The sequence below is a fragment of the Oryctolagus cuniculus genome, chromosome 5 (genome assembly GCF_051225735.1).
Source record: "Oryctolagus cuniculus isolate XC-2025 breed Fujian yellow rabbit chromosome 5, ASM5122573v1, whole genome shotgun sequence".
Taxonomy (NCBI): domain Eukaryota; kingdom Metazoa; phylum Chordata; class Mammalia; order Lagomorpha; family Leporidae; genus Oryctolagus; species Oryctolagus cuniculus.
This window is the reverse complement of record NC_142871.1, coordinates 83,246,615-83,267,935: the sequence shown is the minus strand read 5'-3', so window position 1 is coordinate 83,267,935 and position 21,321 is coordinate 83,246,615. Positions and strand designations below refer to the sequence as shown.

Genomic DNA, 21,321 nt, shown 5'->3' with positions numbered 1-21,321 from the left:
ATGGTAGCAATAAAATGAGACAGGTGGGAAAGTGCTTTGAAAAGATATTCTTACATAAATGAAAGAAGTGCCACGTTTCTGTCTGCTGTGCTCCACCAACACGGCCAAGCCAACTCGAATTTCACGAGGATTTAAATTAAAGGCTCTGGAGGATCTTTGTACCACTCTGGAAGTGTATGATTCTTCTTCTCACTATGTACTAAGCATCACAGACACAGAAAATGACTAAAAACTAGCAAAAATGACAAAACCCAGCAGTCATTTATCAAACTATACATCAGACTTTATATGAAATTATTGGGAAGCATTATTCTGGAAATTCCATCTGTCCAACTTTGCTAGCAATCATAAAACACGTCTTGTTTTAGGTACTAATTGCTTACCACTACAAAGCTGAAAAATATCAGTTAGATGTTGTGAGGTTCCAGAGAAGTGTAAGATAATTGTGACTTTCCAAACCTACAATTTAGTGTGGTAGGTACTATGTAGGAATGATGTTAAAACTTTGGTCTTGCCATACTGTGGGCTGAATTCCTATTCCACAACTTATTGCTTGTTCTTTGACAAGTCTTCCTCCCCCCCCCCCCTTAAAGATTTATTCAAAATGCCCAGTTGCAGAGAGAGAGAGAAAGACAGAGATCTTCCATCCCTGGTTCACTTCCCAGATGGCTCCATCAGTTTGCCAGGAGCCTGGAACTCTAGCATGGTCCCCGACATGGGTGCAGGGGTCCAAGTGCTTGGGCCATCCATCCTCCACTGCTTTCCCAGGTACATTAGCAGGGAGCTGGATCAGAAGCAGAGCTGTGCAGACCCCTACAGTTGCTTATGTGGAATGCTGGTGTATCAGGCAACCCTGTAAACATGCTATGCCACAACCGCTCCCCTTTGACAAGTTCCTTAGCCTCTCTGAGCTGTTTCCTCGCCAGTAAAATGGGGATAAAATACAATACCTATTCGTTAGGGTAGTGAAAGTCAAAAGAGATAACTTATTCTTGTGGGCAACCAAAGAGAGCAGAGACACTCGGTTAGCGCAGGGCCGTAGGAAATCCACTGTCGCAAGCTTCTGCACTTTCTGCCTTGGAGCCCCGAGCCAATCTGTGCGGAGCATCAGGCAGCGTTGCCGATTCCAGTCTCAAAGTCCTTCCGTTTAAACACGAAGGCAGCAAAAATTCCAACAGCCACTTATGGCTCTATGGCGAACTTTTCGTATATTAAGTAGCTAATTCAATCCCTGAGTTACTGCCTGAAGTCTTCCTCTTATCACCAAGGCGGAACTGAGTAAAAGGAAAAAAAAAAAGTGACCCACATCCACCAAATGTGTAGTTTAAAGGTAGACTGATGTTGACCACTGCTAAGGAAGAAATCCTTGTAAAGTACTTTCAAATCTTTCAGATAATGATAATGCTGTGTGGCTGGAAATAAAACACGATACAGCCTCAAGGTCAGCAGCTGAGCAGGCACCAGTTAGCGGCCTTGACTCTTCCTGATTCTCCGTCTCCTCCTCTGCTCCCTGCCACCCCAAGATCCAGCCCGGACCGCTCAGCCCCCTCCGGGGCCCAGGTGAGCGAGAAGCGGGGGTTGACTTGGGAGAGGGGTGGGGGGAGGTAGGGCTGAAACCCAACTTCATTGTTCCCGGGACCGACTCTTCCCAAAAGAGCCCAGGGGCAGCGCCTGCGCAGTGCGCGCTCTTTGTGCCAGGCTGCAGCGAGTTGTTTGTGTGTGTCTCTCCAAAGCGGCGGGGGCGGAGCCACAGGGGCGTGACTTGGCATCTCGCACTCTGATTGCCTGGCCGCAGGGAGATGGGCGGGCACAGGGCGGAGCTTCCGATAACAACACTCGGTGCCGGAGCCGGGGCTATTTGTTGCTGCGCCGCCACCGCCCGAGTCATGGTCCGCGCTTCTTTCTGGCTCTCTTAGCAGCAGCCGCCGCCGCCCTGCGATCACTGGCTTCACTTCCTCCTCCTCCTCTTCCTCTTGCTGAGCCACTCGCTTCCTAGCGCTATGACCGTTGTCTCTGTCCCGCAGCGGGAGCCGCTCGTCCTGGGCGGCCGCCTTGCGCCGCTTGGCTTTTCCAGCCGCGGTTACTTTGGGGCCTTCTCGATGGTGACCACGGCTCCGCCGCCTTTACCCCGGATCCCGGACCCCCGGGCGCTGCCCCCGACCCTGTTCCTCCCTCACTTTCTAGGGGGAGACGGCCCCTGTGTGAGCCCCCAGCCTCGCGCTCCGGCATCTCTGCCCAACTGCAGCCTCGCGACGGCGGGAGGCACGCCTCGGGCGGCGCCGAAGAAGCGGCGGAAGAAGAAGGTGCGGGCCAGTCTGGCGGGCCAGCTGCCCAGCCGCTTCCACCAGTACCAGCAGCACCGGCCGAGTCTGGAGGGCGGCCGGAGCCCGGTGGCAGGCCAGAGCGGGGCGCCGGAGGTCCCGGGCCAGGCCGCCGTCTCGGGCCCGGCTCCTGCGACCGCCAGCCGGACTGAAGAGGCGAGCCCGGTCCCGGGGCCGCTGCGGCCCGCGGCGCCCGGCCAAGCCGCGCTCAGGAAAGAGGTAAGGCCGCGATGGGCTCGCGGGGACCGTTGGGGAGTGGCGGCCTCCAGACGGGCCACGGCCGGGCTCTGGGTCTGGGGCCGGGGCGGCGGAGGGGCGGGAGGGTGGGGGCGGGGTGGGGGGCGGCTGTTTACTCGCGAGGGAAGTTTCCGTGACGCCCGCTCGGTCCCGGCTGGGGGGAGGGGGCGGGGAGGCATGCGCTGGCGCTGCCGATTGGCTGCCGGGAGCCAGCCAATGAGGGGAGCGGCTGCGCCCCAGCAACAGCCCCGATTTAGAAGGCTGGCGGCGTTCCAGGGGGTTTCGGCGTTCGGGGAGTGCGGGGAGGGGCGGGGGGCCGCGGGGGGGCTGACGTCAGCGCGCGCTACGTGCGGCGCGCTCCGGCGCTCATGAAGGAGGCGGGCGGCGGGCCGGGGGCGGCCGGACGGGGTCCGGGGGCCGGCGCCCGGCCTCCCGACGGCTGGCGGCTCCGGGGCCGGGAGTGCGGCGCGGAGACCGTGCGCGGCGCCCCGCGGTGGGCTGGGTTTTTGCCGGGAAGTGAACGCGGCCTTCGTGGGGCGCCCAATCCCGTGTGGGGCTGGGCCTGACCTACTTAGTGCGCTTTCAAGTTTCCGAGCGGGCGGCAGCGGCGCTGGCTTTGGCATTCTCGGCCTGGAAAGCGCTACGGTTTGCATGTCAGTGTATCCGTTGAGCTGATCTCACAGTGCGCACGACGCCCTGCCGCACCTCCTGCGGGCAAGGTCGTTACTGGTCCACGATAGATTTTCCAAGGAAGTTACTGGCTGAGTGCGCGTTGTACCGACCGACTGGGTTTGGATAAAATGCATTCGAGCCCCCAAGCGGGATTCAGTCCCGAGTGATTGGAGAGTGATCTTAGCGAAAGGAAGTGTTGTATGGACTCCCGTGACTTCAGTTTCGTAGTGAAAGTTAAGTTGCTGTCGTTCGGGAATTTATTGGAGTTAGAGATGGGAGGTTTGTTAGCTGTGTCCTGGGGGAAAATTACTAAGCGTGGCGGTCACTTTTCTGTGGATTGTCTTGGGTTCCTTCCGAGTCTCACTTAGCAGTAATAGTGATATTCGAAAAGCGAGCTCTTCTGCCTCTTCCTGGCCAGTAGGATTCTTTTCTAGAACGGGTATTACTACCAGAAGGCCAGAGCGTTCTGTTGGGCCGCAGATACCTTGAACTCCAGCTACGTAATAGTAGGCTGTTTCTAAACGTGCGTGGAAAATGGAATTAAAAGTAGAGATTTATTTTCGTGCAAGAAAAAAAATTCACAGTACGTGGAAAACACAGCTTACGAAAACTGCATGAAAATTTTTGCACGAAAATTAACTCCTACTTTAACTCAATATTCGCACTGACTTTCTGAAGTATCCTGTTATTTTTATGAGTATCCTGTTTAGTTACCGTATTACAAATGTTGGAAGGACAATGAACTAAAGTCCTTTTATATCCTGTGGTGACTTGCCAGAGGTCCATGTCGGGCTTTTAGCATTAGTGAAGCAAAGTTCTCAAGCGGCTGTTAAACCAGTAGGGGTCAGATGGAATAATTTTTGGTCACACGTGTTTGAAACAAAGCTTATTTACTCTTTACAGTAACGGAAGGAAGGTGGATTCTGGTTGCTTTGGGTTTTTTGCTTTTTTGACATTTTAGAAATGGTTCATGTTGCATACAGCTTCTAATTGAAAACAAAATAGACATCCAGTGATGTAAGGGGCGCATTTAAGTACTTAATCAATACAGTGAACTGAAGTCTAAGGGGACTTGTTGAAAGAAATACATAAAATATGTGAGGTTTATATCTTTGATTTTTATCCTTAAACTGTGTTCACGTTTATGTTCCTTGTCTTTATAGGTTTTAAAATCAAAGATGGGAAAATCGGAGAAAGTCGCCCTTCCCCACGGCCAGCTTGTTAATGGTATACACTTGAGTGAACAACCAAAGATGAACAGACAGAAAAGCAAATACAACTTGCCACTCACCAAGATCACCTCTACGAAAAGGAATGAAAATAACTTTTGGCAGGACTCTGTGTCATCTGATAGAATTCAGAAGCAGGAAAAAAAGCCTTTTAAAAATACAGAGAATATTAAAAACATGCATTTGAAGAAGTCAGCATTTCTGACTGAAGTGAGCCAAAAGGAGAATTACGCTGGCGCCAAGTTCAGTGATCCACCTTCTCCTAGTGTTCTGCCAAAGCCTCCTAGTCACTGGATGGGAAGCTCTGTTGAAAATTCCAACCAAAACAAGGAGCTGATGGCAGTGCATTTGAAAACACTGCTGAAGGTTCAAACTTAAGATTTCAGATTTCAGTGTGTATGTAAAACAGTTTTTTCCAACTTCCTGGACTCTTGAATTGGTACAGATCTGGAAATCTGCCTTGTTGCAATGTAAGAGTACAAAAGATGAGTTTAAAAAGTTACATACAAACAGCTTGTATTATATTTTATATTTTGTAAATACTGTATACCATGTATTATGTGTATATTGTTCATACTTGAGAGGTACATTATAGTTTTGTTATGAAAGTATGTATTTTGCCCTGCCCATGTGGCAGGTGATTTGTGTATATATATATACATATATATATATATAATGGAGAAATTTTAAGTGTGCTAAGGCACATGGAACACCAGTTTATTTGCACAAGGTACTGAGATTTTACCAAGAAACAGCTGTCAAATCTCAAGGTGAAGATCTAAATGTGAAGAGTTTACTAATGCACTACTGAAGTTTAAGTCTGTGGCACAATCATTGTAAACAATGGAGTTTTGTCTTTCGCTAAATTGATTTCTGCCTTCCAATCTAATTACTGGAAAAACTCCTCCCCATTTCTACCAAATTTAATTTCTTGTTTTTGGTATATATCCATTATTCAAATTTAAGATGCCTCTAATTTTAATGCCAACAAAATCGGTTGTAATCAAATTTTAAAGTAATAATAATTTGGCCTCCCCCCTTTAAACTAGTCTTGACTTTTTGTGTGTGACTGTCCTGTGTGTGGCCATGAGATTTTGTGTGACTGGATTTTTAACTTCTCATTTCACTGGCTCTGTTTTTGACTTTGTACTGATGATTCTTCCTCTACAAAATTTTGAGCAATTATTTAACATTTCTACCTCTTAGTGGGGAATTGCCCATCTCACAAGTGGAAATGGTAGTGGATAAAGTAAAATTGGTTAGTTTATGACTTAGAATATATTTTTATATGTAAACTTTTTTATGAAGTATTATTTGACTTAATATATGGTACATTTTTCAGTGTAAGACAATGACACCTATGTTTTATTACATTAATCTTGAATGGTGGCACTTGTACTGAAAAAACATAGTTGATGCTGAAAACAGTGGGTGGAGATTTTGGAGGCTTGCTTTGAAGATCAACATGGCAGTTCAAACCACTCTCAACATATTACCAATTCAAATTCTAAAATACACTTTCTATATGGTTTCACTTGTATAAACTGAAAGTTTGTCTCAAAGGAGAAAACTTTTCTGCGTAATTGGGCAACATTTAGAGAGGAAAAGGAAAAAAGATGTTAAAGGTACATACTTGAACATGATTCTTAAGGTTGAATTCATGAGAATGGTGCTACCTGGAGGTGTCTTAGGTCTCACACTGGTTCCCACAAGGAGAGTGAAGACTTCACTTTCTGTGTGGTGTAGGGAGTGTGAGCAGAAGCTTAAACTTGCTCTTAACTTGATACTCAGTGCCAGGAAGATAGGATGACTTGTTATGTAGCTGTCCCACAAAATTTGTGTAATAATGGCAAGGCATGCTATCTTGTATTTGCAGCTCTAGCCAGCCAACCGTTCTTTGTCCCTGGGTATGAAATGCTTGTTCTTATAGAAAGAAATTAAGCTATGCTTTAATATTCATTGAATATTAGAACGGTTTAGAGAAATTGGTGCTAAAACTAATGTGAAAATATAGGTGAACTTTTCAGCCTTGGAAAATTATTTTCTGAGAATGCTAGAGTTAAAACATTGATAAATAGCTTTAAAGAAATGACAAGTAGACTATATTATAGTATTAAGATAGGTCTTACAACTGTAAGAGTAAACATAAGTGAATTATACCAGATAATATAATATATATTCAGTGAGAAGGTACTGAATTTGTTTTGGTCAGTGATGTTAAGCCACCTTTATTTTTCTTCTGTTAAATGTTTGCTCTAATGTTGATGTAATTTGGCTTTGTGGATGTATGGGACCATGTAGTTCTTAGATTCAGGCCTAAATTTATAGTGGCCTAAGGAAACAGCTTTTAATTGCAAAGGAGTAAAAGGTTTGTCAGCTTATGTGAGTGGAAAAAATTGTTGGCAGTGGCACTTGATTAAGCAACATGTTGCTGTGATTAGTATTTATGCTGAAGTTGTTTGGGGATAATCTGTACAATCTGATAATTGAGTTTACTCCGATGAGTGACAGCTGCTTTTATTTGCATTGATCTTGGTGCTAAGTTTTTGTTAGTGTCTTTGTAGGTAGATAAAGGAAAAGGCAATAAAAAGATCAAATTATACTATTACAAGGTTGACAGGAGCCATTTGTTTTTCAGTCTTTAAGACAGCTCTTAAATTTATGATGACTTTAGTGGTTTATAATTTAAAAGGAATATGTGTTAGGTCTGGGTATAGTCCTGTGTTCCCCAAATATTCCATTTCTTTCCTGTATTTTCATTTATCGGGAATAATGTGGCACACTAGTATGAGATTTGAATAAGGCCCCTTCATGCTCTGCTTGGGGAATACTTTGTATTTAGATTACTAGAAACTGTCTTTAATAAGACAACAGTACCTACTTTTTGGTCTTTACCCTCTTTGTTGAACTTAAATTATCTGAGAAGGAACAACAGGTGCCAGTTCAGCCTCCATGTTTCTGCTCAGAATGGACCTAGAAGAGGGAGGTCCAGCTGGGAGCTGTGCAGTGACATGGTGTAATTAGAACTGTGAGGTGCTGTGGCTGTGGTGGATAAGCCCAGAGTCAGCTCTGTGCTGACCCCAGTCCCCCTCCCACCAGCTCTCAAGTATGAGCATTAGATTTCAGAGGGAGGTTGGAGATCCCCTAGCCAAGTCTTAACTCTGGCAAGGGCAGCCTAAATAAATGGTTCAAGGTCACCAAAAAACCAACCACACACACACACACACACACACACACACAAAAGGTGTGTGTGGGGGGGTGGAGCTATTTTATTTGAAAGAGTCAAGAGAGACACAAAGAGATCTTTTATCTGTTGGTTCAGCTCCCAAATGGCCCTAAAGCCTGGGCTGGGCCAGTTTGAAGCCAGGAGACTGGATCTCCATCCAGTTTCAAGCCTTAGATTAAGAAAAGGGAAGGAAAACTTTCTTCAGGAGTCTCAAGTACCTGGGCTATCTTAGGCTACTTTCCCAGGCACATTAGCAGCAGGGAGCTGGACTGAAAGTGGAGCAGCTTAATGCTTCCACCAGCCCTGGGAAGCCCATTTACAAGTTCACTCTAGAGTTTGAGTTTCAGCTTTGTCTTAGGTTTTGTAAATATCTACAATAATGGTGACCTAGATGAATTCTGACAGCTCCCAGGTTGAACAGTCTGTGGTTCTAGAAAGGCATTCACAGATTTTAATAGCACACTTCTGCCTGTGATTATGAAGAGTCCCTCTGTTTTGGGTTAATTTCACTAACCCTTTCCCTGTTGCTTGACATTGGGTTATTGTTGAAAAAGCATGTCTGATTTGATGTGTGGGGGACTTAGGTGTCTAAGTCCTGTGCAGAAAACAAGGGTAAATGGTAGAGCTGAAAAACTAGGTGAAATGAAGACAAATACAAACTGTATTCCCCTTATCTAGAGTAAGTGCCTGGAGAGGTAAACAAAAAACTTGCCTTTCCCAGAAGGAGGGACTAACTGCTGAGTAGGAGCTTGCCCTTCAGGAATCTGACACCTGAAAAACAGCGTTGGATTAAACCTTAAAAATCAAGAATATTGGACACAGAAGTGGAAAATAACTGGGAGAGAGCAGGCTGACCAGGAGCTCAAGAGAAGTGCAAGGCAGGCAGACTGCTTAAAAGGCGTAATGGGGTAAGAAAATACAGGGTCTGGCATGTTAGGTGCAGAGCTTTGGCGGTGTTCTGTGAGCATGGCACAGTCATCAGAGGTTGGTGAGAACAGGTAGAACAGCTTGGAAAGAAAAACTTGGAACAGGAAGAGCATCTGAGAGTGTTGGTAGCTACAGGGAAAAAGGCCCTATAGGACATCAGAGGGAAATCGGAGGCGGGGTTACTTGGTGGGGGGCTTGTGGGAGGGAGAATTGAGAATTGAGCTTTTGTGAGGGGTAGGGAAAGGTTTTCAAATTGAGTGCCTAGGAAGATAAATCTGGCATTTAGGGAACTGCAGAGGGAGGGGATTGTAGAGGAGCATGACCTGGCATGCTAAACTTGGAGGTGTCTGTAGGTCATCCCTAGAAAGGCCCAGCAAGCAGAAGCTAGGTCAGACCTAGTGGTACAGCCGACAAATAGGGCACAGAAGTAGTAACCACAGCACGAAAGTGGAATATTTTATCTTCCTGTATCCATCCTCAGGCTTAACTCTGACTAGTACTCTCGAGCTCATGCTGTCTTCTGATTTTGTCAAATTAGAATGTTTTTCTTCATCAAATAGTGTTAGATGGTGGTTGGTTTCTCTGTCCAGCTACATGTAACTTAAGTTCTGAATTCTGATAGCAGGAGCCCAGGTGGTGGAGGATGGAAGAAAGTTTTCCTTCCCTTTTCTTAATCTAAGGCTTGAAATTAGATGAAGCTGACCTCTTCTAATTCTGTTTCTCTTTTTGTACCTCTCCCGTCTCCTAGTGACCCTTACTATCGTATTGCTGAATGGATTATCCTATTTTTTTATGGGGTGGAAGGCAACAGATGGCTTTCAGTTGAGGGTATTGCATATATTTCTGTAGACTCAGGTACAAAAGTCCGAGCATCCACCTATAAATATTTGACTTTTTGAGGGGTGTTGCTAAACAATGTGTGTGTTTGTTTTTTAACAGAGTGGACAGTGAGAGAAAGCGACAGAGAAAAAGGTCTTCCTTTTGCCGTTGGTTCACCCTCCAATGGCCGCCATGGCTGGCGCGCTGCGGCCGGCGCACCGCGCTGATCCGATGGCAGGAGCCAGGTGCTTCTCCTGGTCTCCCATGGGGTGCAGGGCCCAAGCACTTGGGCCATCCTCCACTGCACTCCCTGGCCACAGCAGAGAGCTGGCCTGGAAGAGGGGCAACTGGGACAGACTCCGGCGCCCCGACTGGGACTAGAACCCGGTGTGCCAGCGCCGCTAGGTGGAGGATTAGCCTATTGAGCCGCGGCGCTGGCCAACAATGTGTTTTTTAAACACGGGCTTTCCTTGCTGAGTATCTGATTCTTGAGCTAATATCTCTTTGATTTTGTTTTTAAGATTTATTTGAAAGTTTCTCATCTGCTAGTTCACACCACAAATGCCCACAACAGCCAGGGTGAGGCCAAGCCAAAACCAGGAGCAGCTGGTCTCCTATATGGGTGGCAGGAACACAGGTATTGAGCCATCATCTGCTCCTGCCCAGGCACATTAGGAAGCATAGAATAGCTGGAACTCAAACCAGGCCTTCTGATCCGGGATGTGGGCTTTCCAAGTGGTGGCTGTGGGTGCTGTGCCACAGTGCCCACTAGTTTTCTTTGATTATTGTACTTCATTCCTTTCTTTTTTGAATCCATAAATCCTTCTGAAGATTCTTCAAAACTGTTCCATAATAGTTCATTTAAGGACAGAGTATATGTTCTGATGTGAGAAGACAGAATCGTGTAAGCACAAAATGTCATTCCAGAAATATTTTTTAAACATGGAATTTTAATTGTGTTTTTTTTTTTTTTTATATATATTGCTATTTATAAACATGAATTTAGTCTTTGGGAAACTTCCTGGAAAGTTAGGAGCCTCTGAAGGTAGGGTTTTAAGGATTGGGGATAATCTCTTGGGTTTGAACTAACCCTGTTCTTTAGATCCCTCGTAGATTGTGTTGAATTAATCACTGACAGTTTTCAGATTGCTACTTGTTTTTTAACTTTTTTTAAAAGATGTATTTATTTATTTGAGAGGGAGAGTTAGACATAGAATCTTCCATCTCCTGGTTCACTCCCCAAATGGCTGCGACACCCGGAGCTGGGCTGATCCAAAGCCTGGAGCGCGGGAGGGGGGCCCTCCAGGTGCAGAGTGCCCAAGAGGGCAGGGGCCCAAGCACTTGGGCCGTCTTCCACTGCTTTCTCAGGCCATAGTAGAGAGCTGGATATGAAGTGGAGCAGCCACCTACTACACCACAGTGCAGGCCTAGATTGCTACTTTTCATATCCTTTGTGCTTCTCTTGGTTTTAAATTAAATATACTAAAATGTATTTAAGTAACACCCAGGAGTTGTATTTGCAAATTTCAGCTTAAATTATAAAACCCCCCAAATTTAACTATAATTTTTTATAAAAGGTGTTGCCTTTACTGAGGATTTAAAAAAATTTATTTATTTGAAATGTAGAGTTAGAGGAGAGACATTAGCAGGGAACTGGAGCAGCTGGGACTTGAACCCATGCTCACATGGGATGCTAGCATCCCAGGCAGCAGCTTAACCCACTGTGCCAAAATGCCAGCTCCCATGACTCATTGTTGGAATTATAGAATGCATTTTCTAGAGTTGAGTTCATGTGTGTACTCTGTAGCTTATCTCAGGCTATGTGGCATTCATTACAGTTTCTGAATTAAGGAACGATAGGGACAAAATGGGAAGGTTGATGGAAGCAACCTATATTTTATGAACATCAAGATGCATATTTGTCATCTTTGATCAGCAGATTACATGTTCTATTCAAGCTCCATTTAATTAAAGCAGGTCAGAGATCATGAACATTTAACAGCATAAATAAAAGGCAATGATCTTTTTTGTTCTTAAAGCTTTAGGTATTTGAGAGAAGAGCCAATAAGAGCCAGCGAGCCTCCATCTGCTAGTTTGCTCCCCAAAAGGCCACAGCTGGGCCAGGTCAAAGCCAGGAGCCAGGAACCAAGTTCTTGAGCCATTTTCTGTTGCCTTCCCAGGCACATTAACAAGGAGCTGGATAGGAAGTGGAGCAGCTGGGAGTCAAACCAGCACTACAATATGGGATGCTAGGCGTCCTAATTGGCAGGATAGCCCAGTGTGCCACAATGCTGGACTTGAAAATGACTTTAAGATTATTTAAAGGCAGAGTTGCAGAGACAGAGAGGTCTTCCATCTACTGGTTCACTCTCCAGATGGCTGCAACAGCTGGAGCTGCGCCGATCCAAAGCCAGGAGCCAGGAGTTTTTTCCGGGTCTCCCATGTGGGTACAGGGGCCCAAGCACCTGGGCCATCTTCCACTCCTTTTCCAGGTTATAGCAGAGAGCTGGATTAGAAGTGGAGCAGCTGGGACTTGAACCCGAGCCCATGTAGGACATTCTTAATAGTGATGTATCATCCACATGGTGATGATGCCTGCCCCATAAATTTAAAATTCCATGTTTTCTCACAAATTTTTTGAAGTACTCTCATGTATTTAAGATGCCATCAAAAGTTTCAAAGCAGGAGATGAAAGAAGATGGGACTTTAGGGGCAGGCAGTATAGCACAGCTGATTAAGCCAGTTTCCCTTATCTGAGTGCTAGTTTGAGTCCTGGCTACTCTGCTTCTGACTGAGCACCCTGCTTATGTGTCCTGGGCGGCAGCAGATGATGGCTCCACTTGGATGGAGTTCCTGGTCCCTGGCTTTGACCTGGCCCAATTCTGGCTGTTTCCAGCATTTGAGAAGTAAACCAGTAGATGGAAGATCTGTTACTCTGTCTTCAAGTAGAAGAAAATAAACATTAAAAAAGAAAAAAGAAGAAAAGAAAAAGATCTATTTTATAAAGGTGATTCTGACAGAAACGTGGAGGAAGAATCAGAGGTAGTAGTAGAGGTGGTATCAGCCGATCAGTTAACAGGCTCTCGCATGTGATACGTTTTCACACAGACCACAGACCATCATTGCCCCGTGTCATTTCTCCTTAGAAGGAACCGTGACTGGGAGAGGCCGCCTGCAGGCCTGTGGCAGGAAAGGTGCAGGAGGCGGCTAGAGTATCTTGTCATGTCGGAAGAGGGGAGCCATCAGAGGCTTCCGGGGCCAGGTCCAGAGGATTCTGAAGACAGTGGCAGCTAAGGACGGGGCAACTTGAGTGTCACAGTAATGACTGCAGGGTGGGCGTTTGGTGCAATGGTTAACTGACCACTTGGGACACTAGCGCTGGTTTCAAGTCCAGGCTACACTTCTTGTAGCCTGCTAACGTGTGCCATGCATGGGAAGTAGCAGGTGACAGCTCAAGTCCTTGGGCCCGAACCCACATGGGAGATCTGACTGGAGTTCCAGCCTCCTGGTTTCAGCCTGGCCTACTCCTGGTTGTGGCAGGCACTTGGGGAGTGAACCAGCAGATGGAAGATTGTTGTCTCTGCATTTCAGAGAATAGGACAATAAAAAATATTTTAAAAATAAGAATTTTAAACATAGCTGCAATGAATTAAAATGTATCAAATATATTTAAGTGCCTAAGTTCATAATAATAGTAAACAAAAAAAGCCTAATTCATCTCATTTTTTAAGGCTAACTCTCCTCTACAAAGTTACACCTCAGAGTAACTCAAACAGTTGACTTTGTTTTTTTAAGATTTATTTATTTGAAATGCAGAGTTACAGAGAGGCAAAGGTGGAGAAAGGGAGAGCTTCCATCCACTGGTTCACTCCCGAAATGGCTGTAATGGCCAGGGCTGCGCCAGGCTGAAGCTAGGAGCCAGGAGCTTCTTCCAGGTCTCCCATGGGTGTGCTGGGGCCCAAGAACTTGGGCCATCTTCTACTGCTTTCTCAGGCCATAGTAGAGAGCTGGATCAGAAGTGGAGCAGCCCCTCAGACTGGCACACATATGGGATGCCGGCACTGCAGGTGGCGGCCTAACCCACTATGCCACAATGTGGGCCTCACAGTTGATTTTTTTCTTAAAAATATTCCAGTCAACAATAAAGAAGGAATTACAGCATTAGAATATTGTAGTTTTTCAACCCTAGTGCTATAATGGGTCCAGGCAATGGCCATACAGGCCTGCTAAACTGAAGAGAAACCACCAGACATCCATCCCTTCTGAAGGAAGTTCCCATCAGTACCTGTGAAATGGCTCTTGTACTAAATGCCTGCTCCAAAAACTTCAACAATAGTTCACTCCCCAAATGCTCTAAGGAGCCAGGGCTGGGCCACACCAAAGCCAGTCCATCTGGGTCTCTCATGTAGATAGAGGAGCTCGACTACTTGAGCTACCACCTGCTTCCTAGGTGCATTAGCAGGAAACTGAATCAGAAGGGCAAAGCAGCCAGGATCCAACCGGCACTCCAATATGGGAGCCCATGAAGCAACACCCACCCTTGGGAGATTGTTTGAATTTAAAGTCCTGTTTAATAGCATTTCAGCCATTATGCTAGGATTAAGCTAAGAAAACTGGAATGCAGGTATTTCTTTAGAAAACTGGTGGTCATAAGCCAAGAATTCTGGGTTGCTTCCATCACTCCTCCAGGAGGGATTTCTAAAAAGCTTATCGCAGGGCCAGCACTGTGCTGAGGTAGGCTAAGCCTCCACCTGCAGTGCTGGCATCCCATATGGACGCCAGTGTGTTTCTGCCCCAGCTGCTCCACTTCTGATCCAGTTCTCTGCTTATGGCCTGGGAAAGCAGTGGAGGATGGCACCCTGAACCTGTTTGAGAGACCCGAAAGAAGCTCCTGGCTCCTGGTTTCGGATTGGCCCAGCTCTAGCCATTGCGGCCATCTGGGGAGTGAACCAGCGAATGGAAGACCTCTCTCTCTCTCTCAAATCAATCAATCAATCTTTAAAAAAAAAAAAAAATACGTGGCCATTTCATTAACAGAATTATACTCCTGGAGTGGGAGTAATTTCAATGACACACTTTCTTTTTTTTTTTTCAATGACACACTTTCTGAGGAAATATTCACCCTGCACAATCTAACACTCGAAAGGTAAAATGGTGAACACACAATCTATTTTAGGACTAAATATCGACTACTGGAGAGCATTCTCTTACTTGAAAAGGTTGGGCCTTTTAAATTTTCTAGGAACCTTCTGAAATGCTTAATTTGTAATTGGTTTCATAGCTTATAAAAAAATGTAGGTTCAGGATAGTGTTTTGAATTACATATACTTAAAATCACATAGTACTTAAAAAATAAGTAACCGATAATCCACTTAGCATCTGTCTACTTCCACAAGCTGCCATTCTTTCTTTTCACAAGTTCAGAGTAATGGCGTATCCTTAGACTAAAAAAAATTCAACAAAGAGCAATTATGGGACCGTTTTCCCAAAATAGAATAAAAACATCCTTACACCACGCTTTGTAAAACACTACTGTTGGGCCTAACAGTCTCTGCACATTTACTTTTTGGTCATCACTTCTTTACATGGTTTCCTTAAATAAAAGTAGTAGTATTTGTCAATTATTCACAATACTTTAACTTTAGAGAAGTGGAGTCAACCTGAACTATCTAACACTTCTACCCAGTACTGTCATATTTCAGAAAATGTATTTGACTCAATTACTTTGTATTTAATTTTATGAACATCTTAAAGGTACATATGATCAATTTTCCAGGACCTGGCAGAGTACAGTTACTGCTGTGGTACTGAATACTCTGTTTTTATCAAGGGACTACTTTTACACACTAAAGTGCATACCATCGATTTTATACTTGGAAATGTCTTCTAATCAATTTTATGTCTAAATAAAAAAATGAAAAGTGAAGTCAACATTTGCCTGCCTACTCTGTACTTGGCACTCTGGGGTATCTTCTTAAACTCTTCAACTCTCTGGGACAGATAAAGCCACATTTTACAGGCAAAGATGCTAGATAATTTGGACAAGGTTGCGTAGCCAGTGAATAGGGGTATGGAAGTACCCAAGTCCAAGTCCTTGGATCTGCCTCTCACATGGGAGACCCGGACTGAGTTCCAGGCTCCTGGCTTCAGCCTGGCTCAGTCCTGGCCATTGCAGCCATTTGGGGGGTGAATCAGCAATGGTAGCTTGCTCACTGGCTCTGTCCTCCTCTAACTCTGCCTTTCAAATACTTTAAAAATAAAAGCAGTAGGCCGGCGCCGCGGCTCACTAGGCTAATCCTCCGCCTAGCGGCGCCGGCACACCGGGTTCTAGTCCCGGTCGGGGCGCCGGATTCTGTCCCGGTTGCTCCTCTTCCAGGCCAGCTCTCTGCTGTGGCCAGGGAGTGCAGTGGAGGATGGCCCAGGTGCTTGGGCCCTGCACCCCATGGGAGACCAGGAAAAGCACCTGGCTCCTGGCTCCTGCCATCGGATCAGCGCGGTGCGCCGGCCACAGCGCGCCGGCCACAGCGCGCCGGCCGCGGCGGCCATTGGAGGGTGAACCAACGGCAAAAAGGAAGACCTTTCTCTCTGTCTCTCTCTCTCACTGTCCACTCTGCCTGTCAAAAAATAAAAAAATAAAAAAAAAAAAAGCAGTAACTCTTAACTGTAATGAACAGTGTATCTGATAATAGCTGTATTTCCAGGAGACATTATATAAAGTCTTGAGTTTAGCTAATTTATGTTTAAAAGCAAATTAACCCAGTAGTGTAAGATTACATCGTGGCTCCAAGCAGCTGCAAAATACTAGCTGTTAAACAGAAATTGGACACTAGCCATCAGGATATCAAGAAAACAAGCTGATGTAGTGGGTTATGTTTCACTGTAGTTTACCCTCCATGACCCTGAACGGGGCATGGGGTGGGCGGTAGTTTCCCCGCACTAAACTTGCGAAGTATCTAAACATCCGGAAGCAAAGAGCTGGATTGGAAGAGGAGCAGCCAGGAATCAAACCAGCACCCATGTGGGATGCCAGCATCACAGGTGGTACTTTTACCTTCTATGACACAATGCTGGCCCAACATATTCTTTTTAAAGGAATTGGTCACAGGTGTCTAAAATTAAAACATTTGCTTTATTTGTTAACAGTCTTGCCCTCTCTCTTTTAAATAGTTCAAGAACAAATCCAATGACAAAAGCGAACCCCAGAATGAAGATACTTCCAAAAGACAGTTTCCAGGATACCCAGAGAATCAATCTTCACCTAGAGTCACTTTTTCACCCAGAAATTCCCACATAGGATGTGGGTATTTTAAGCTGGTGGGTTTTTAAAATTTTACTTATTTTGAAAGTCAGAGTTACAGACGGAGAGAGATCTTCCATCCACTGGTTCACTACCTAGATGGCCACAACAGCCAAGGCTGGGACAGGCTGGGATAGGCCAGGAGCTTCATCTAAGTCTCTCACTTGTGTGCAGGAGCCCAAGGACTTGGGCCATCCTCCTCTGCTTTTCCAGGGACATTAGCAGGGAGCTAGACCAGAAGTGGAGCAACCAGGTCTCCAACTGGCACCCATATGGGAGGCTGGCATCACAGGCAGAGGCTTTACCTGCTGCATCACAGTGCGGCCCCCTCAAGTCATTTTTAACTGGAGCCAATAGGCATTTCTATTCCTAATTCAGGTGTCCCTTTCAACTTCTTAGTTTAGCATCTATGAAAGACTTCCTAAACAATACCACACAACACTCACGGAGAGGCCTCTCAAAGTTAACGTCTGTGTGCCCTTGTTACTTAACTTCTCTGCAACCATTCCTTGACTGTAATGGTCTTTTTAAGACTGTTGCAACGAATAAATAGGTAACTTAAAACTTAGCAGTGCCAATCACACTGTAAAGTCTCAAGAGTTTGAGCTATAGTAATTCCAGTTTTTCTAAGATTTATTTATTTTTTTTGAAAGAGTACAGAGATGGAGAGGCAGAGAGAGAGAGATGTCTTCCATCTGCTGGAAAGAGTAGAGAGGGAGAGGCAGAAATATCTTCCATCCGCTGGTTCACCCCCCAGATGGCCATAGTGGCCAGCGCTATACCAGGCCAAAGCCAGGAGCCCTGAGCTTCCTCTGGGTCTCCCACATGGTTGAAGGGCCCCAAGCACTTGGGCCATCTGCTGCTGCTTTCCCAGATGCATTAGCAGGGAGCTGGATAGGTAGTGGAGCAGCCGGGACCCAACCAAGGATGCCAGTGCTGCAGGGGGTGGCTTAATCCCCTATGCCGCAGCACGAGCCCCCAGCTTTTCCATCAAACCAAAAAGTATCCCCTCTTCAACAGCCTAGAGATTAAACAGAAAAAACAAATCACGAGGCCAGCGCTGTAGTGCAGCGGGTTAATGCCCTGGCTTGAAGCGCCGGCATCCAATATGGTTGCCGGTTTGAGACCAGGCTGCTCCACTTCCAATCCAGCTCTCTGCTACGGCCTGGGAAAGCAGAAGATGGCCCAAATCCTTGGGCCCCTGCACCCACACTGGAGACCAGGAAGAAGCTCCTGGCTCCTGGCTTCGGATTGGCACAGCTCTGGCTGTTGCGGCCAATTGGGGAGTAAACCAGTGAATGGAAGATCTCTCTCTCTCTCTCTCTCTCTGTAACTCTTTCAAATAAATAAATAAATAAATCTTTAAAAAATAAAAACCAAATCAGAGGTAAATGAAAGGATTAAATCTATTCAGGAATATTGCTTTACCTTTTTACCAAGATAATTTGTGATATTATAATCATTTTCTAGTTGTTATTTAAAATAACTGCATTTATGTGTGTGAACTCATTTAGAAAATATTAACAATTACTATTAATATCTTATTTTTCAGACTCCCGTTTAAATTTTCCATAGTGCCACATAATTGTATAACTAAATTTTATTATAGCTGAACACTTCCAAGAGTTGTAATTCTGAAATAAATTTTGGCATGATTAAATAGAGAAAATCTTTTCATAAAGTACAATATACATGAATTTAGGGTACTTGTCCAAATATTACCAGCATACAAATTATTCTGTAAAGTTGTTTCTTACATATAGGATCTAAAATGCAAAGAAAAATGGGATTTGTATTCAAAACAAACAGAAGCAACGCTGGCTCCTGTATACTAAAATATAAGACAAGACACGTTTTTCTTAAGCACTCTAGATACAAACATTAACTATATGGACTGAGAACTTTCAAGTTTCAATAATATAATTCAACAAGGTATACAAGTAGAGCTCTATAAATATATCCCCCATAATAATCATATGTAAAATCATTTTATCACAAATACTACCAAAACCCTCTGAAAAATGTGAACTACAAACACATCTTAAAAGAAATTCTTAGTTATAACAACTACAAAACAGTAAATATCAACAGTTATTTGGTTTAAAAAAATGAAAGGTCGTGTCATGTAAAATTCAAATACTGTCAAGTTGGTTTTTGACCACGTAGTCTTGAATTTCATAATACAGGTACTAAATACTCTTTCAAAAATAATAAGACAGTTTATATAATTTAAAATCTTGAGCTGGAGCTCTAAGAAGAATGAATTAAATAGCAGATGAAAAGTAGGTATGTAGAAATAATGGTATAAAATATGATTTGTATACAAAATGTACCACTCTTCAAATGTATAAGACTTAATATAAATATTTTTACATTTTGATTTTTGTACTCCATAATCAAAATTCAGTATTTATAGACTGTTTTGATATTTCTGAAGTGAACTTGGTGCAGGATGGAATTTCCTGTTGCTATATCTAAATTGTTCTACCCCATAAAAATGTATCCTTGAACACAGGGGAAAATTTTATCTTTTGGATATTTGACCTCTATATAAATTTTACTTTTGGAGAAATTAGATTTTGTAATTTGAACTAATGTTCACCAGGAATTGGCCTAAGTTTAAATAGAAGATACAACAGAGAAATAGGTGTCAAATACTTTAAGTCCACCTTAGGTAATTATATAGTCATAATTACTTTTTACATGAATGTAAAGTGCTTTAAAGTAAAAAATAAAATCTAATTATTTTCTAAATTAGTTCCATTTTACCCACTTCCTTTGAAAAGTACCCTTCTGCTACAATGTAAACAAAAAATGGTATGTAAAATGTAACATCAGACACATCATAATTTGTGGTGTGGGCCCTTACATTGAAACCAAATCTTTATTAATCCAAAGCTAGAGGATTTTCTTTCTTCCACATGCCCAAAGTAACTAGTATCAATTCACATTTTCTGTAAGCCTTGAAGAATTTTTATTTAACATAATAAGAGGTTTAATAATTTATATTAAAGACTATGTAGTACTCCTTTGTTGCTGTTCACCAACTGTTTTTATGACGGTAACTCCGAGATCTGGAATGTGACCGGCAATGGGAATGCTTTGCGGTTTGTGCTTTAGTTTCAGAATTGGTGTACCCTTTGGGAGATTTACATGGGGATCTTGCTATGGAGTCAGAATGTCTTCCATGTGATCTTGATTTTGTTCCTGAGCTAGTTTGCTTTTGAGGTGAACTTGATTGTGATTTTCCTATTGACTTGGACCTTTTTTGTAAGGACTTGGACCTTGATCGTCCTCTGGAACCAGAATTTCTTCTTGGAGTTCTTGACTGCCTTGCTGAGGTAGACCGCCTTGGTAGTGATTTGGAACGAGACTTAGACTGGCTGTAAGAAAACCGCCGGTGTCGTGACCTGCAAACAGTCATAATGTTAAAGCACATTTTCCACACAGGACAACAGGTTAAGAAACACTCTCAGGAACTTAGACACTTTATGTAACAGTAGTTATGTTTTTACTACTGTTACTCTTTTATAACATATAAAAAAATTCTGATTCATTATGCATGCTTTTAGTTTAAACGTAAAGGAAAAGTTTGCGGCCGGCGCCGCGGCTCACTAGGCTAATCCTCCGCCTAGCGGCGCTGGCACACCGGGTTCTAGTCCCGGTCGGGGTGCTGGATTCTGTCCCGGTTGCCCCTCTTCCAGGCCAGCTCTCTGCTGTGGCCAGGGAGTGCAGTGGAGGACGGCCCAGGTGCTTGGGCCCTGCACCCCATGGGAGACCAGGAAAAGCACTTGGCTCCTGGCTCCTGCCATCGGATCAGCGCGGTGCGCTGGCCGCAGCGCGCCGGCCGCGGCGGCCATTGGAGGGTGAACCAACAGCAACTCTGTCTCTCTCTCTCACTGTCCACCCTGCCTGTCAAAAACAAAAACAAAAACAAAAACAAAAACAAAAACAAAAAAAACAAAAAAAAGGAAAAGTTTGCAATATTTTTTTTTTTTGACAGGCAGAGTGGACAGTGAGAGAGAGAGACAGAGAGAAAGGTCTTCCTTTGCCGTTGGTTCACCCTCCAATGGCCGCCACGGCCGGCGCGCTGCGGCCGGCGCACCACGCTGATCCGATGGCAGGAGCCAGGAGCCAGGTGCTTTTCCTGGTCTCCCATGGGGTGCAGGGCCCAAGCACTTGGGCCATCCTCCACTGCACTCCCTGGCCACAGCAGAGAGCTGGCCTGGAAGAGGGGCAACCGGGACAGAATCCGGCGCCCCGACCGGGACTAGAACCTGGTGTGCCGGCGCCGCTAGGCAGAGGATTAGCCTAGTGAGCTGCGGCGCCAGCCGAGTTTGCAATATTTGTTATACTAGAATATATGACCAAAAGACTTTTTTAAAGATTAAAGTGATTTCAACTTTTTTTTCTAAAAGGTAGAGAGAGAGGGAGAGGGAGAAAGTCCCCTCCCCAAATGCCTACAACAGGCGGAGGCTGAAGACTGAAGTCCAGAACTCAATCTGGTTCCCCCATATGGGTGTCAGGGACCTAATTTGTTTGTTTGTTTCTTTTTTTTTCTTTTTAAAGATTATTCATTTACCTGAAAGGCAG

The 21,321-nt window shown here is 44.6% G+C and overlaps 2 protein-coding genes across 6 annotated transcripts in view; one reads left to right on the top strand and one right to left on the bottom strand.

Annotated features, from left to right (window-relative positions):
* The first annotated feature begins 1,824 nt into the window (after positions 1-1,824).
* On the top strand, positions 1,825-15,362 carry PNRC1 (proline rich nuclear receptor coactivator 1). Its single transcript, XM_002714575.6, has 2 exons — positions 1,825-2,540; positions 4,394-15,362. The coding sequence occupies exons 1-2, from the start codon at positions 2,001-2,003 to the stop codon at positions 4,835-4,837; spliced, it is 984 nt and encodes a 327-aa protein (XP_002714621.3). The 5' UTR covers positions 1,825-2,000; the 3' UTR covers positions 4,838-15,362.
* SRSF12 (serine and arginine rich splicing factor 12) overlaps positions 5,137-21,321 on the bottom strand; it is a 61,612-nt gene continuing 45,427 nt past the window's right edge. For all 5 annotated transcript variants that reach the window (XR_016233858.1, XR_016233859.1, XR_016233860.1 and 2 more), the window contains one exon: positions 5,137-20,138. Coding sequence is in view for 2 of the 5 variants with exons in the window: in XM_008263202.5 (XP_008261424.1) it covers positions 19,769-20,138 (370 nt within the window). In the remaining 3 variants the exon portion in view is untranslated. The remainder of the gene's footprint in view (positions 20,139-21,321) is intronic.

Excerpts from the sequence above, each read along its gene's own strand:
- PNRC1 (XM_002714575.6), top strand. The coding sequence starts at position 2,001 with ATGACCGTTGTCTCTGTCCCGCAGCGGGAGCCGCTCGTCCTGGGCGGC. Across the intron at positions 2,541-4,393 it reads AAGCCGCGCTCAGGAAAGAG|GTTTTAAAATCAAAGATGGG; the intron begins GTAAGGCCGCGA and ends TTGTCTTTATAG.